We start from the raw sequence: 16,821 nt of genomic DNA, 5'->3' as shown, positions 1-16,821 counted from the left end.
CCACCAATCACAAGCTAGATCTCAATAGTTCATGGCTGCTCCTGAGCCTACTTATGTATGCTCTTTGATAAACAAAACCAAGAGAGCAAAGCAAATTTGATAATAGAAGTAAATTGGAATGTTTTTTTTTAAATCTAATTCCATGTCTGAATCATAACAGTTTGTTTTTTTACATTCTTGCTTTAGATGAACTTTTACCTAGTGGATACAATGTTTCTTCCTTTCCATACATTTAGCTGAATTTGTCAGTCAGCAGGTGGTTAACAGATATGTTACTTATTGTTATCCTCATAGTTATATTGAATCCATAATATATAATGTAATATATCATTTTGTTTTTGAGATCCACATATCAACCTATAACTATGTGAAATGACTAGTAAGCATTATAGTTTATAGCCACAAGGTGTCTCACTCCCCTAACTGAACGACTACATGAACCTATTGTAGTATTAACTGATTCTGTAGCTTTTTGTAGCTTGCGGAGTATTTGTGTAACTGTTTGAATGTGATTACAGATGCCTTACAGAAGTCATACAAATGATGTTGTAAATATGTAATGAGAAAGTAATGGTGTATTTTTCCCAGTACAATGTGCTGAACTACAGAAGCAGTTCACTGAAGCGGTTTCTACTGTGGCTGAGCAGAAGGAACTAATAATCAAACTGGAACATGATCTCAGTTATATCCAATCCTTGCCTGCTATTCAACGCCCAGATGCTGAGGTATTTGTATTTAAGTAACTATCATCAACCACAAAAAAATAAATCTGATGCATTAACAGCTGTTACTATATTATGGTTAAAGGGACACTAAACCCAATTTTTTTCTTTCATGATTCAGATAGAGCACGCACTTTTAAGCAACTTTCTAATTTACTCCTTTTTTCAAATTTTCTTCGTTCTCTTGCATTTTTTGGTTTAGCACCCTGGTTAGCGCTTGCTGATTAGTAGCTATATTTTGCCACCAATCAGCAAGCGCTACCTAGGTGCTGAACCAACAATTGGCCGGCTCATAAGCTTATATTCTTGCTTTCCAAATAAAGATAGCAAGAAAACAAAGAAAATTTGATAATAGGAGTAAATTAGAAAGTTCATTAAAATTGCATGTTCTATCTGAATCATGAAAGAAAAACATTTGGGTTTAGTATCCCTTTAACTATGAAGCTAATAAAACAGCTTATGATTTTGCTTCCTATATCAGCTGATTGAGATAAAGGGCATCCTTGGCAACTACACTGTGAGTTAGTAATTCCTAAAGAGAAACAGGCATGCAGTACACTGAAAAGGTGGTATTTGTAGCAATAGAGTCTCACCAAAAAATCACTCAAAATCTTAAAACTGCCAACCGCGTTGATTATGCACTCCAGTCACTTTTTAAACACTTGTCTACTTCAGGCAAAAAGAAGTTTGAATGAGGGAATTTAAAACAAACAAAGATAAACCAGATAATATTAAAAGCACCTCAATAACTTACATGCTGGTAAATATATGTTTACGTTACAAAATATAATTTAATGTGATTAAAAGTGGCAAATAAAGTAAAGCTTAACCCCTTAATGACCACAGCACTTTTCCATTTTCTGTCCGTTTGGGACCAAGGCTATTTTTACATTTTTGCGGTGTTTGTGTTTAGCTGTAATTTTCATCTTACTCATTTACTGTACCCACACATATTATATACCATTTTTCTCGCCATTAAATGGACTTTCTAAAGATACCATTATTTTCATCATATCTTATAATTTACTATAAAAATTCTTATAAAATATGAGGAAAAAATTGAAAAAAACACACTTTTTCTAACTTTGACCCCCAAAATCTGTTACACATCTACAACCACCAAAAAACACCCGTGCTAAATAGTTTCTAAATTTTGTCCTGAGTTTAGAAATACCCAATGTTTACATCTTCTTTGCTTTTTTTGTAAGTTATAGGGCCATAAATACAAGTAGCACTTTGCTATTTCCAAACCATTATTTTTCAAAATTAGCGCTAGTTACATTAGAACACTAATATCTTTCAGGAATCTCTGAATATCCATTGACATGTATATATTTTTTTTAGTAGACATCCCAAAGTATTCATCTAGGCCCATTTTGGTATATTTCATGCCACCATTTCACCGCCAAATGTGATTAAATACAAAAAATCGTTCACTTTTTTACAAATTTTTTCACAAACTTTTGGTTTCTCACTGAAATTATTTACAAACAGCTTGTGCAATTATGGCTTAAATGGTTGTAAATTCTTCTCTGGGATCCCCTTTGTTCAGAAATAGCAGACATATATGGCTTTGGCGTTGCTTTTTAGTAATTAGAAGGCTGCTAAATGCCACTGCGCACTACACGTGTATTATGCCCAGCGGTGAAGGGGTTAATTATGGAGCATGTAGGGAGCTTCTAGGGTTAATTTTAGCTTTAGTGTAGTGTAGTAGACAACCCCAAGTATTGATCTAGGCCCATTTTGGTATATTTCATGCCACCATTTCACCGCCAAATGCGATCAAATTAAAAAAAACGTTAAATTTTTCACAATTTTAGGTTTCTCACTGAAATCATTTACAAACAGCTTGTGCAATTATGGCACAAATGGTTGTAAATGCTTCTCTGGGATCCCCTTTGTTCAGAAATAGCAGACATATATGGCTTTGGCGTTGCTTTTTGGTAATTAGAAGGCCGCCAAATGCCACTGCATTTCACACGTGTATTATGGCTAGCAGTGAAGGGGTTAATTATGTAGCTTGTAGGGAGCTTGCAGGGTTAATTTTAGCTTTAGTGTAGAGCTCAGCCTCCCACCTGAAACATGAGACCCCCTGATCCCTCCCAAACAGCTCTCTTCCCTCCCCCACCCCCCAATTGTCCCCGCCATCTTAAGTACTGGCAGAAACTCTGCCAGTACTAAAATAAAAGCTATATTTGGGCTTTTTTTGTGTTTTTTTTTTAGCATATTTACATATGCTGCTGTGTAGGATCCCCCCTTAGCCCCCAGCCTTACTGATCCCCCACCAAAGAGCTCTCTAACCCTCCCCCTCTGCCTTAATGGGCGCCATCTTGGGTACTGGCAGCTGTCTGCCAGTACCCAGTTTAGTGAAAAAATTTGCCTTTTTTAAAAAAAAAAAAACCCTTTTCTGTAGTGTAGCTTCCCCCCCCCCCCCCCCCAAGATCAACCCCCCACCCCTTCCACATCTCTTAGCTGTTTATTTACAGCTTTCAAAAACTTATTTTTTTTGTACTTTTGAAAGTTTATTTTTCTGTAGTGTAGCGGTTCCCTCCCGCTCCCGCCCCGTGCACGCGCCCGCCCCTCCCGCACCCGATCCCGCCCCCCTCCACTCCACTGGGCACATCGATGGCCGCCCACCCGCCTCCCAGACTTGCTCCCACCCACCAACGATACCGGCCACCGATGTCCGGTGCAGAGAGGGCCACAGAGTGGCTCTCTCTGCATCGGATGGCCAAGGGGGGTTATTGCAGGATGCCTCCATATCGAGGCATCACTGCAATAACCGGAAAGCAGCTGGAAGCGAGCAGGATCGCTTCCAGCTGCTTTCCAGACCAAGGACGTACGCCACACGTCCTCGGTCATTAACTGTATTTTTTTTGAGGACGTGTGGCGTACGTCCTTGGTCCTTAAGGGGTTAAAGGGACAATAAAGTCAAAATTAAACTTTACTGATTCAGATAGAACATGCAATTTTAAACATCTTTCCAATTTACTTATGTTACCAAATTTGCTTCATTCTCTTGGTATCTTTTATTGAAGAGTAAAGCTAGGTAGGCTCTTAAGAGCTCAGGAGTGTGCATGTGTCTTTAGAACTCTATGACTGAAGTGTTTTGCAACATTATATAACAAAGCTACACATAATGTTGCAAAACACTGCTGCCATAGAGTACTAAAAACATGTGCATATTCCGGAGCTCTTATGAGCCTAATTAGTCTTATTCTTCAATAAAAGATACCAAGAGAATGAAGTCAATTTGATAACAGAAGTAAATTGTTAAGTTGTTTAAAATTGCATTCTATATCTGAAAAAATGAAAGTTTAATTTTAACTTTACTGTCCCTTTAAGCCAAGGAATTGCATGATTAAGGATGGGAACACCCGACAAGTTGCCATGACATGTTTTTAGATTCCCCAGTGAAAAGGTGCTGTGGAAATTCTATGGGGTAGATTTATTAAGTGTTAGGCGGACATGATACGCTGTAACGGATCATGTCCGCCCCAACATCGCTAAATGCCGACAGCATATGCTGTCAGCATTTAACATTGCACAAGCATTTCGGGTAAAATGTTTGTGCAATGCTGCCCCCTGCACATTAGCAGGGGGTGTCAATGATGTCCGCTACCTCAATTAAACTACGGGGTTAGATAGCAGCATCCATCCGCTGCTTGTTAAATCTACCCCTATGTATTAATCCAATGATACATTTGCCCACAATAGAAATAAAAAAAAATCAGTCCAGATGTGACCGCTCTCTACATCACTAAACAGCAGAAATAGTATTTGTAGGGACTGCAGGAAGCAAACAAAGATATTAAGAATAAAAGTGTAATGTATTCAAAATTGGATAACAAATTTAAAAAATAGTTTTTGCAGTTTTAGAATTGGGGTTATATAAATGTAAGAAGTGTTTCAAATTGGTAAATTTACCATCACATTAAGGCCATGCAAATGGATGTGTCATCTGTGTTTGCTGACGATTCTAATGTTTGCTTTGTGTTTTACAGGGAGCTGCTATCAGTGGCATGGAGACCATCCCAGAGCCCATTAAGGAAGCAACTGCTCTTTTTTATGGTAAGACTTACTAACCCACTTTTCAGAAGTTATGTGTATTTTTTTATCCCATGTCTTGAATGCATTTCAATGGCACAATAAAAATATAGGACCAGACTACAAGTGGAGAACTAATTAAGTCTCCCTCATGATCGCTAACTGCACTATAAGTAAGCTTTTTGTGTGCGTTGGGTTGCGGTTGTATTATGTGTTGAAAGTAAACTTTTTTCACTTGCACGCTAACCTGACTAGCACAAAAGGCCAAAATTATAATATTGCTTGCTTGTTCACGTTTTCCCCAATAGCAGTCAATGGAGAAAATAAAGTGGGAAAAAAACCTAACACCCAATTTGCATGCAAAAATGATTGCATAATCTCATGTGAGCTAACCCGACATGAAAATATTAATATTTCACATTCTAATGTTCTTTACATAGAAGAATATGTTCTATTTATTCATAAATAAATATTTCTGCATATATCTATGTACAATATATATATATATATATATATATATATATACAGTATATACATGATTATATATACAGGTATGTATAGATATATACAGATGATATATATATATAGGAATATCTGTTTAAAAAATGCATACAACATATTCTGCTATAAACAGAACATTGGAATGTGAAATATTTAGAGTAAATAAATAGTTAAAACTTTTATTAAAAACAAATATTGCATACATATGTTTTTTTGTGTTTTTTTTAATGTTTTAATACCCTTAACTGCAAAGGGCATTAAATAACTTAAATACTGTTTAGCTCTGTATATGTGTACATATGTAGTTATGTTTATATATGTATATATATATATCTGTAAATACACATATAAATGCACAAATACATATGTATTACTGGGCTAAAAGAAGCTGCACCCAGGTGGTAAATCGCCATAGAACAATAGTTCTATGTATTGAGCCAGTTGTTCGTTCCTGTTCTTCTCTCTGTGTGTATTTAGTCTCCCTATGGGAAAAAGGGGAAACCAGACGTGGACTCCTTGCTCAGTGTGCTTAGAGGAATATGGCTACACCTCACTGACGAGGCCCAATGAAGGCCGAAACGATCATCTGGGGTTGCTGTGTTCCTTGTTCAGAGAGGAATTGCCTGGTATTTAGGTGCTGGACTGACCGTAATAGGCGGGATCAGACTGATATGCTACAGGAAAGTTATTCTCTGTGAAAAGCATTACTGGGCTAAAAGAAGCTGCACCCAGGTGGTAAATTGCCATAGAAAAGGCTAACAATGGTATTGAGCCAGTTGTTCGTTCCTGTGAGTTTGCTTCTCTCTCTGTGTATATATATAGCCATTTGCCTGCCTTTTAGTTAACACCTGAGATTTCATATCTTTGAGCCCTATAACTTTTGTGCGCAATATTTTTTTAAAATAATTTTTATTAGATGGTCAGGGCCGGATTTAATCTAAAGTGCCCCCTACACGCTCCCGGTTCACATATATGAACCTATAGATACAGCCTAAAACTTTATAGAATTATGATTTTTTTTTTTACAGCAGCTGCTAATTTTGCCACTTAAGAGGCAGTCCATGATCTATAACAAAAAAATCCAGACAGTATTTGCCCAGTATGATGAGATTCCAGTCAGAACAGTATTTTTAAAAAATATAATTTATACAAGAAAAGTGCAGGTTGTCTAGACTGGGGCTTCAATTAGAAACTTTGCTGACCAAGCCTGCAATGTGCACAATCAACCATGGGTCAGTTGTTTTGTTAAAGTGTGTTTATCCTGTGTAACAGCCCTGGCATTTTTCAATTTAGCTATAATATTCATACCTTTGGTATTTTACATGAAAGACTGCCCTCTGACTGTACAATCTGTCATTTTGATTTTGACAGCCGCTGCTGCTGCAGCTGATACATGCCCAATGTGCTCTCAGAGCGCTCTGTAATAGCGCACAAATAGTCACTCACTGTCACTCCCAATAAAAGAACCAACTCCCACACACTTTCAGGCCACTCTGGCAGCTCTGTCCGCATTCACTGGAGAACGGACCAGACCAGCCAGCCTGACGACCATCTTTGTTTAGGGCAAAGTTATTATCTACTTTGGTGAATGAGGACAGAGCCACAGAGGTGTGCAGAAAAGGCATATGGAGCAGAGAGACAGGCACCCCTCTATGGAAGACGCCTGTAGGCACATGCCTGCTCTGCCTAATGGTAAACCCGGCCATGTAGATGGTATTATTATGAGTGTAACTGTATTTCTCCAACATTGGTGTGTCAGGTCCACGGCGCCATCCTTACTTGTGGGAATATCTCTTCCCCAACAGGAAATGGCAAAGAGTCCCAGCAAAGCTGGCCATATAGTCCCTCCTAGGCTCCGCCCACCCCAGTCATTCTATTTGCCGTTGCACAGGCAACATCTCCACGGAGATGGTTAAGAGTATGTGGTGTTTAGTTGTAGTTTTTTATTCTACTATCAAGAGTTTGTTATTTTAAAATAGTGCTGGTATGTACTATTTACTCTGAAACAGAAAAAGATGAAGATTTCTGTTTGTGAGAGGAAGATGATTTTAGCAGACAGTAACTTAAATCGATTGCTGTTTCCACATAGGACTGTTGAGATGAAGTAACTTCAGTTGGGGGAAACAGTTAGCAGACTTTTCTGCTTAAGGTATGACTAGCCATATTTCTAACAAGACTGTGTAATGCTGGAAGGCTGTCATTTCCCCTCATGGGGAAGCCATTTTCTTAGTCTCAAACAGAATAAAGGGCTTAATATGGGCTATAAAACTGGTAGACACTTTTATGGGCTAAATCGATTGCTTCATTTGGACATTTTATACATGTTTATGCTGATAATTCACACTTATAAACTTGGGGAATGTTTTTTAACGTCAGGCACTATGTTAGACACCTTTTCCAGTCAGGAAGGGCCTTCCCAGTTGTAGGCTGAGCCTCATTTTCGCGCCATTACTGCGCAGTTGTTTTTGAGAGCAAGACATGCAGATGCATGTGTGAGGACCTGAAAGTAGTTGGAAAAGTTCCTAAAAGGCATCATTTGGTATCGTATTCCCCTCTGGGCTTGGTAAAGTCACAGCAAAGGCTGTAGCTGGGACTGTATAGGGGTTAAATCTGTAACCGGCTCCGGTTTCGTTATTTTAAGGCTTAAAGCTCTGAAAAGTGGTGTGCAATACTTTTAATGCTTTAAGACGCTGTGGTGAAATTTTGGTAAATTTTGAACAATTCCTTCATATTTTTTCACATATTCAGTAATAAAGTGTGCTCTGTTTAAAATTTAAAGAGACAGTAACGGTTTTGTTTTAAAACGGTTTTTGTGCTTTATTGACAAGTTTAAGCCTGTTTAACATGTCTGTGCCTTCAGATAAGCTATGTTCTATATGTATGAAAGCCAATGTGTCTCCCCCTTCAAAATTGTGTGATAATTGTGCCATAGCGTCCAAACAAAGTAAGGACAGTACTGCCACAGATAATGAAATTGCCCAAGATGATTCCTCAGATGAAGGGAGTAGACATGGTTCTACATCATCTCCTTCTGTGTCTACGCCAGTTTTGCCCACGCAGGAGGCCCCTAGTACTTCTAGCGCGCCAATGCTTATTACCATGCAACAATTGACGGCTGTAATGGATAACTCCATAGCAAATATTTTATCCAAAATGCCTGCATATCAGAGAAAGCGTGATTGCTCTGTTTTAAACACTGAAGAGCAGGAAGGCACTGATGATAATTGTTCTGTCATACCCTCACACCAATCTGAAGGGGCCCATGATGGAGGTTTTGTCAGATGGGGAAATTTCAGATTCAGGAAAAATTTCTCAACAGGCTGAACCTGATGTTGTGACATTTAAATTTAAATTAGAACATCTCTGTGCACTGCTTAAGGAGGTGTTATCTACTCTGGATGATTGTGACAACTTGGTCATTCCAGAAAAATTATGCAAGATGGACAAGTTCCTAGAGGTTCCGGTGCACCCCGACGCTTTTCCTATACCCAAGCGGGTGGCGGACATAGTGAATAAGGAGTGGGAGAAGCCCGGCATACCTTTTGTTCCCCCTCCTATATTTAAGAAATTATTTCCTATGGTCGACCCCAGAAAGGACTTATGGCAGACAGTCCCTAAGGTCGAGAGGGCAGTTTCTACTCTAAACAAGCGCACTACTATTCCTATCGAGGATAGTTGTGCTTTCACAGATCCTATGGATAAAAAATTGGAAGGTTTGCTTAAAAAGATTTTTGTACAGCAAGGTTACCTTCTACAACCCATTTTGTGCATTGTTCCTGTCACTACAGCAGCGTGGTTCTGGTTCGAGGAACTAGAAAAGTCGCTCAGTAGAGAGACTCCATATGAGGAGGTTATGGACAGAGTTCACGCACTTAAGTTGGCTAACTCTTTTATTTTAGATGCTGCTTTGCAATTAGCTAGATTAGCGGCGAAAAATTCAGGGTTTGCAATTGTGGCGAGCAGAGCGCTTTGGCTAAAGTCTTGGTCAGCGGATGTATCATCCAAGACAAAATTGCTTAACATCCCCTTCAAGGGTAAAACTCTCTTTGGACCAGAATTGAAAGAGATTATCTCAGACATCACTGGGGAAAAGGGTCACGCCCTCCCACAAGATAGGCCTTTCAAGGCCAAGAATAAGTCTAATTTTCGTTTCTTTCGTAATTTCAGGAACGGACCGGGCTCTAATTCTGCATCCTCTAAGCAAGAGGGTACTACCTCACAGACCAAACCAGCCTGGAAACCGATGCAAGGCTGGAACAAGGGTAAGCAGGCCAAGAAGCCTGCCGCTGCTAACAAAACAGCATGAAGTAGTAGCCCCCGATCCGGGACCGGATCTAGTGGGGGGCAGACTCTCTCTCTTTGCTCAGGCTTGGGCAAGAGATGTTCAGGATCCCTGGATGCTAGAAATAGTTTCTCAGGGTTATCTTCTGGAATTCAAGGAACTACCCCCAAGGGGAAGGTTCCACATGTCTCACTTATCCTCAAACCAAATAAAGAGACAGGCGTTCTTACATTGTGTAGAAGACCTGTTAAAGATGGGAGTGATACACCCAGTTCCAATGACGGAACAAGGAATGGGATTTTACTCAAATCTGTTCGTAGTTCCCAAAAAAGAGGGAACCTTCAGACCAATTCTGGATTTAAAGATCCTAAACAAATTTCTCAGGGTACCATCGTTCAAAATGGAAACCATTTGAACGATTCTACCCACTATCCAGGAAGGTCAATTTATGACTACCTTGGATCTAAAGGATGCGTACCTACATATTCCTATCCACAAAGAACATCATCAGTTCCTAAGGTTCGCCTTTCTGGACAAACATTACCAGTTTGTGGCCCTCCCATTCGGATTAGCCACTGCTCCAAGGATTTTCACAAAGGTACTCGGGTCCCTTCTAGCGGTTCTAAGACCGAGGGGCATTGCAGTAGTACCATACTTGGACGACATTCTAATACAAGCGTCGTCCCTTTCAAAATCAAAGGCTCATACAGACATCGTTCTGGCCTTTCTCAGATCTCACGGATGGAAGGTGAACATAGAAAAAAGTTCTCTGTCTCCGTCAACAAGAGTTCCCTTCTTGGGAACAATAATAGATTCTTTAGAAATGAGGATCTTTCTGACAGATGTCAGAAAGTCAAAACTTCTAAGCGCTTGTCAAGTTCTTCATTCTGTTCCACGTCCTTCCATAGCTCAGTGCATGGAAGTAGTAGGGTTGATGGTTGCGGCAATGGACATAGTTCCTTTTGCGCAAATTCATCTAAGACCATTACAACTGTGCATGCTGAAACAGTTGAATGGGGACTATACAAACTTGTCTCCAGTGATTCAAGTAGATTATCCCAGGGAATGAGCTTCCGCAGACCAGAGTGGGTCATTGTCACGACCGACGCCAGTCTAGTGGGCTGGGGTGCGGTCTGGGAATCCCTGAAAGCTCAGGGACTATGGTCTCGGGAAGAGTCTCTTCTCCCGATAAACATTCTGGAACTAAGAGCGATATTCAATGCTCTCAGGGCTTGGCCTCAGCTTGCAAAGGCCAGATTCATAAGATTCCAATCAGACAACATGACGACTGTTGCGTATATCAATCATCAGGGGGGAACAAGGAGTTCCCTGGCGATGAAAGAAGTAACCAAAATAATACAATGGGCGGAGAATCACTCCTGCCATCTATCTGCGATCCACATCCCAGGTGTGGAAAACTGGGAAGCGGATTATCTGAGTCGTCAGACATTCCATCCGGGGGAGTGGGAACTCCACCCGGAGATTTTTGCCCAATTGACTCAATTATGGGGCATTCCGGACATGGATCTGATGGCGTCTCGTCAGAACTTCAAGGTTCCTTGCTACGGGTTCAGATCCAGGGATCCCAAGGCGACTCTAGTGGATGCAGTAGTAGCGCCTTGGACCTTCAACCTAGCTTATGTGTTTCCACCGTTTCCTCTCATTCCCAGGCTGGTAGCCAGGATCAAACAGGAGAGGACCTCGGTGATCTTGATAGCCCCTGCGTGGCCACGCAGGACTTGGTATGCAGACCTGGTGAATATGTCATCGGTTCCACCATGGAAGCTACCTTTGAGACAGGACCTTCTTGTTCAGGGTCCATTCGAACATCCAAATCTGGTCTCCCTCCAGCTGACGGCTTGGAGATTGAACGCTTGATTCTATCAAAGCGTGGGTTTTCAGATTCTGTGATTGATACTCTGGTTCAGGCCAGAAAACCGGTAACTAGAAAGATTTACCATAAAATATGGAAAAGATATATCTGCTGGTGTGAATCCAAGGGATTCCCTTGGAATAAGATAAAAATTCCTAAGATTCTTTCCTTTCTGCAAGAAGGTTTGGATAAAGGATTATCTGCGAGTTCTCTAAAGGGACAGATTTCTGCTTTATCTGTCTTACTACACAAATGACTGGCAGCTATGCCAGATGTTCAAGCATTTGTTCAGGCTCTGGTTAGGATCAAGCCTGTTTACAGACCTTTGACTCCTCCCTGGAGTTTAAATTTAGTTCTTTCAGTTCTTCAAGGGGTTCCGTTTGAACCTCTACATTCCATAGATATTAAGTTGTTATCTTGGAAAGTTTTGTTTTTGGTTGCTATTTCTTCTGCTAGAAGAGTTTCAGAGTTATCTGCTCTACAGTGTTCTCCGCCCTATCTGGTGTTCCATGCAGATAAGGTGGTTTTGCGTACTAAGCCTGGTTTTCTTCCAAAGGTTGTTTCTAACAAAAATATTAACCAGGAGATAGTTGTACCTTCTTTGTGTCCGAATCCAGTTTCAAAGAAGGAACGTTTGTTACACAATTTGGACGTAGTCCGTGTTCTAAAATTCTATTTAGAAGCTACAAAAGATTTCAGACAAACATCTTCTCTGTTTGTCGTCTATTCTGGTAAAAGGAGAGGTCAAAAAGCGACTTCTACCTCTCTTTCCTTTTGGCTTAAAAGCATCATCCGATTGGCTTACGAGACTGCCGGACGGCAGCCTCCTGAAAGAATCACAGCTCACTCCACTAGGGCTGTGGCTTCCACATGGGCCTTCAAGAACGAGGCTTCTGTTGATCAGATATGTAAGGCAGCGACTTGGTCTTCACTGCACACCTCTGCCAAATTTTACAAATTTGATACTTTTGCTTCTTCGGAGGCTATTTTTGGGAGAAAGGTTTTGCAAGCCGTGGTGCCTTCCGTTTAGGTAACCTGATTTGCTCCCTCCCTTCATCCGTGTCCTAAAGCTTTGGTATTGGTTCCCACAAGTAAGGATGACGCCGTGGACCGGACACACCAATGTTGGAGAAAACAGAATTTATGCTTACCTGATAAATTACTTTCTCCTACGGTGTGTCCGGTCCACGGCCCGCCCTGGTTTTTTAATCAGGTCTGATGAATTATTTTCTCTAACTACAGTCACCACGGTACCATATGGTTTCTCCTATATTTTTCCTCCTGTCCGTCGGTCGAATGACTGGGGTGGGCGGAGCCTAGGAGGGACTATATGGCCAGCTTTGCTGGGACTCTTTGCCATTTCCTGTTGGGGAAGAGATATTCCCACAAGTAAGGATGACGCCGTGGACCGGACACACCGTTGGAGAAAGTAATTTATCAGGTAAGCATAAATTCTGTTTTTTTGTGTGTTTTGTGACACTTTTTTGTTTCGCAAAACAGTTAACCCGAGCTCTTACCCAGTAATCATTCTAGTGTAAACTGCAATTGCACTCGAAGGATTGCGTTTACTTTCAACTCATAATACCAGCAGTAAGCCCGACGAACACCAGCGATAAACCCAATATTGCTCGCGTGCAAACATTTGCACTCCACTCGTAATCTGGCCCATAATGTGGTTTGAAAACAGCAGAACACTAATCTGCTAGGAGTTTAAAAGTGGAAATATAATTAAACAGTAAATTTAAAATTAAACTTTTATGATTCAGATAGAGCATGCAATCTTAAACAACTTTACAGTTTACTTCTATTATCCAATTTTGTTGTCGTCTTGGTGTCCTTTGATGAAAAGCATACCTAGGTAGGCTCAGATGCAATACTGGGAGCTAGCTAGTGATTGGTGGCTGCATCTTGTCATTGGCTCACCCGATGTGTTCAGCTAGCTCTCACAGCACAGCACATTTTATAATAATTTAATTTGATAAAATAACTTGGAAAATTGTTTGTTCTTTTTGAATTTTGATAGAAAATAATTCGATTTTTTTTAACCCCTTAATGACGCATGTCATACAGGGTACGTCTTACACAAACTGGTCTTTAAAGGCCAGCGACGTACCCTGTACATCGTCAGGGGTTTTAAGCGGCTGGAATCGATCCTGATCGCTTCCAGCCTCTTTCAAGGTATTGCAGTGATTCCTCGATATTGAGGCATCACTGCAATACCTTTTTAGGCACACCGATGAAGAGAGAGCCACTCTGTGGCCCTCTCTGCATCGGCCAGCGATGGTGCCGATTGTTGGTGGGAGCCATTGCAGGGAGGCGGGTGAGCGGTCCTTCGCTGGGGAACTTCCTTCCGGACAGCTGTTCTCCATGCTGGGTGTGCGCGCACCCGCAATCTAGGCGCAGTTGGAGAGAAAAATTGCTGGGAGAGGGTGGTGGGTGTAGAGGAGGGGGGATCTGGGAGTGATCTGGGAGGGGGAGGTGGTAGGGTATGGAGGGGGACAGCTACACTACAGAAAATGTTAGGTTTAAAAAAAAAAGTTATTTTATTTCAAAGTGGGTACTGGCAGACAGCAGTCTTTTCTCTCAACCTGGTCAACTTCTTTCTTAACCTGCTCTAAGTCTCTCTCAATTAGTCTGGCGGTTAGGTCATTAGAATGTTTCAAATAGCTCTGAGAGTTGCTACAATTACGTTTAACCCTTATATATTGGCTCTTAGGGATTGGATTAATAGTATGTTTTGGCTGACATGACCGGGCATTCAGAATAGTATTTCCAGCACTTGGTTTGCGAAACAATTCAGTTTCAATACTGGAAGTTTCCAAATTTGAACGTAATTCGATATCTAAAAAAGAAATCGAAGAATTATTAACCTCCATAGTGAACTGAAAATATTATATATATGTTATATTATATATATATATATATATATATATATATATATATATATATATATATTTATATGTTATATTATGATATAGATGTTAGTGAAAAAGTGACCAATTTTTTTTATTTGATCGCATTTGGCGGTGAAATGGGGGCATGAATGAAATGGTGGCATGAAATATATCAAAATGTGCCTAGATCAATACTTTGTGTTGTCTACTACACTACCCTAAAGCTAAAATTAACCCTAAAAGCTCCCTACAAACCCCTTCACTGCTGGGCCTAATACAAATGTAGTGCGCAGTGGCATTTAGCGGCCTTCTAATTACCAAAAAGCAACGCCAAAGCCATATATGTCTGCTATTTCTGATCAAAGGGGATCCCAGAGAAGCATTTACAACCATTTGTGTCATAATTGCACAAGCTGTTTGTAAATAATTTCAGTGAGAAACCTAATATTTGTGAAAAGTTTGTGAAAAAGTGAACAATTTTTTTATTTGATTGCATTTGGCGGTGAAATGGTGGCATTAAATATACCAAAATGGGCCTAGATCAATACTTTGGGTTGTCTACTAAAAAAAATATATATACATGTCACGGGATATTCAGGGATTCCTGACAGATATCAGTGTTCCAATGTAACTATCGCTAATTTTGAAAGAAAATGGTTTGGAAATAGCAAAGTGCTACTTGTATTTATTGCCCTATAACTTACAAAAAAAGCAAAGAACATGTAATTATTGGGTATTTCTAAACTCAGGACAAAATTTAGAAACTATTTAGCATGGGTGTTTTTGGTGGTTGTAGATTTTGGGGGTCAAAGTTAGAAAAAATGTTTTTTTTTCATCATATTTTATAATTTGTTTTATGGTAAATTATAAGATATGATGAAAATAATGGTATCTTTAGAAAGTCCATTTAATGGCGAGAAAAATGGTATATAATATGTGTGGGTACAATAAATGAGTAAGAGGAAAATTACAGCTAAACACAAACACTGCAGACATTTAAAAATTGCCCTGGTCCTTAAAGGGACACTAAACCGTGACAAAAACTAATCTCCAATTGCAAGATAAATATATTTTAACTATATTTGTAATTGGCTTTGCGTTTACAATTACTCGCGTTTGTTATATATCTTACTTTGAAAATTAATTGTTTTCCGAACCCATTGCTGGCTAGTCTTTATAATTCTCCAATCGTGACCAATAACCTAGGTTATGAAAATCGCGGACAGATGTTGCTTTGCACATGCACGATATTCCTGACTAGACATTGCATACGTCACACAGCATCAATCCAGCATCAAGCATTATTCCAACAGCATTCTAAGGCTAAGTGTGGTAACATATGCGCATGTGCGAGACAGCGGGTCGCAATGCGCATGCGTTGAGTGACGAAATGTGGTAACATATGCACATGCAAGAGACAGTGGGTCGCAATGCGCATGCGTCGAGTGACGAAATTACCAGTTAATGATATGCAATAGATAGCATTACGATTGGCGATGGAGTTTGCTAGGGAACGGCCCATAAAAGAGGGTTGGATTAAATGACGTCACCGTGTAAATATAAAATATAATTTTATAGTATTATGAACTATCGTTTTGCTGTAAGAGTCGGTAATTTTGGCAATATAAACGTTTGTGATTGGAAAAGGATGGTCATTTTGTGCCGACAATATTAACGTTTTGGAATCCTTTAAGGGAAAGAAATTGAAAAAAGGCCTTGTCCTTAAGGGGTTAAATTGTAAATAAACACACATGTGTCGTCTAAATAGATAAACCCTAGTTTTACTTCAACACTGCATAAAAAGTAGATGCTCAAAAATAGTGACATTACTATAAAATAAAGTCTGCTCAATTTATACATAAATCACAGAACCGCCACACATATCTTAGGACATTTCATTGTTTTATTGTGTTATCCTTTTTCTTCATAAACGGAAAGAGTCCACAGCTGCATTCATTACTTTTGGGAAATTCAGAACCTGGCCACCAGGAGGAGGCAAAGACACCCCAGCCAAAGGCTTAAAGGGACACTGAACCCAAATTTTTTCTTTCATGATTCAGATAGAACATGCAATTTTAAGCAACTTTCTAATTTACTTCTATTATCATTTTTTCTTCGTTCTTTTGCTATCTTTATTTACAAAAGAAGGCAACTAAGCTAAGGAGCCAGAAATTTGTTGGTTCAGAACCACGGACAGCACTTGTTTATTGGTGCTGTCCAATCAGCAAGGACAACCCAGGTTGTTCACCAAAATGGGCCGGCATCTAAACTTACATTGTTGCTTTTCAAATAAACATACCAAGAGAATGAAGACAATTTGATAATAGGAGTAAATTAGAAAGTTGCTTAAAATTGCATGCTCTATCTGAATCACGAAAGAAAAAATTTGGGTTCAGTGTCCCTTTAAATACCTCTCCCACTTCCCCCATCCCCCAGTCACTCTTTGTCTTTTGTCCCAGGAGGTTGGCAGAGAAGTGTCAGAAGTTTTCGATAGTCTCTTAT

The 16,821-nt window shown here is 39.8% G+C and overlaps 1 protein-coding gene across 1 annotated transcript in view; it reads left to right on the top strand.

Annotated features, from left to right (window-relative positions):
* The window catches only part of CUX1 (cut like homeobox 1), a 657,906-nt gene that overhangs the window by 569,102 nt on the left and 71,983 nt on the right, over positions 1-16,821 (top strand). Inside the window, exons 15-16 of the mRNA XM_053706261.1 lie at positions 589-725; positions 4,727-4,793. Of these exons, the coding sequence (XP_053562236.1) occupies positions 589-725; positions 4,727-4,793 (204 nt within the window). The remainder of the gene's footprint in view (positions 1-588; positions 726-4,726; positions 4,794-16,821) is intronic.

This window comes from Bombina bombina, chromosome 3 (assembly GCF_027579735.1).
Source record: "Bombina bombina isolate aBomBom1 chromosome 3, aBomBom1.pri, whole genome shotgun sequence".
In the NCBI taxonomy this organism is placed as follows: Eukaryota; Metazoa; Chordata; class Amphibia; order Anura; family Bombinatoridae; genus Bombina; species Bombina bombina.
Note: the sequence above shows the minus strand (reverse complement) of the source record. Positions and strands in the feature narration are given on the sequence as shown.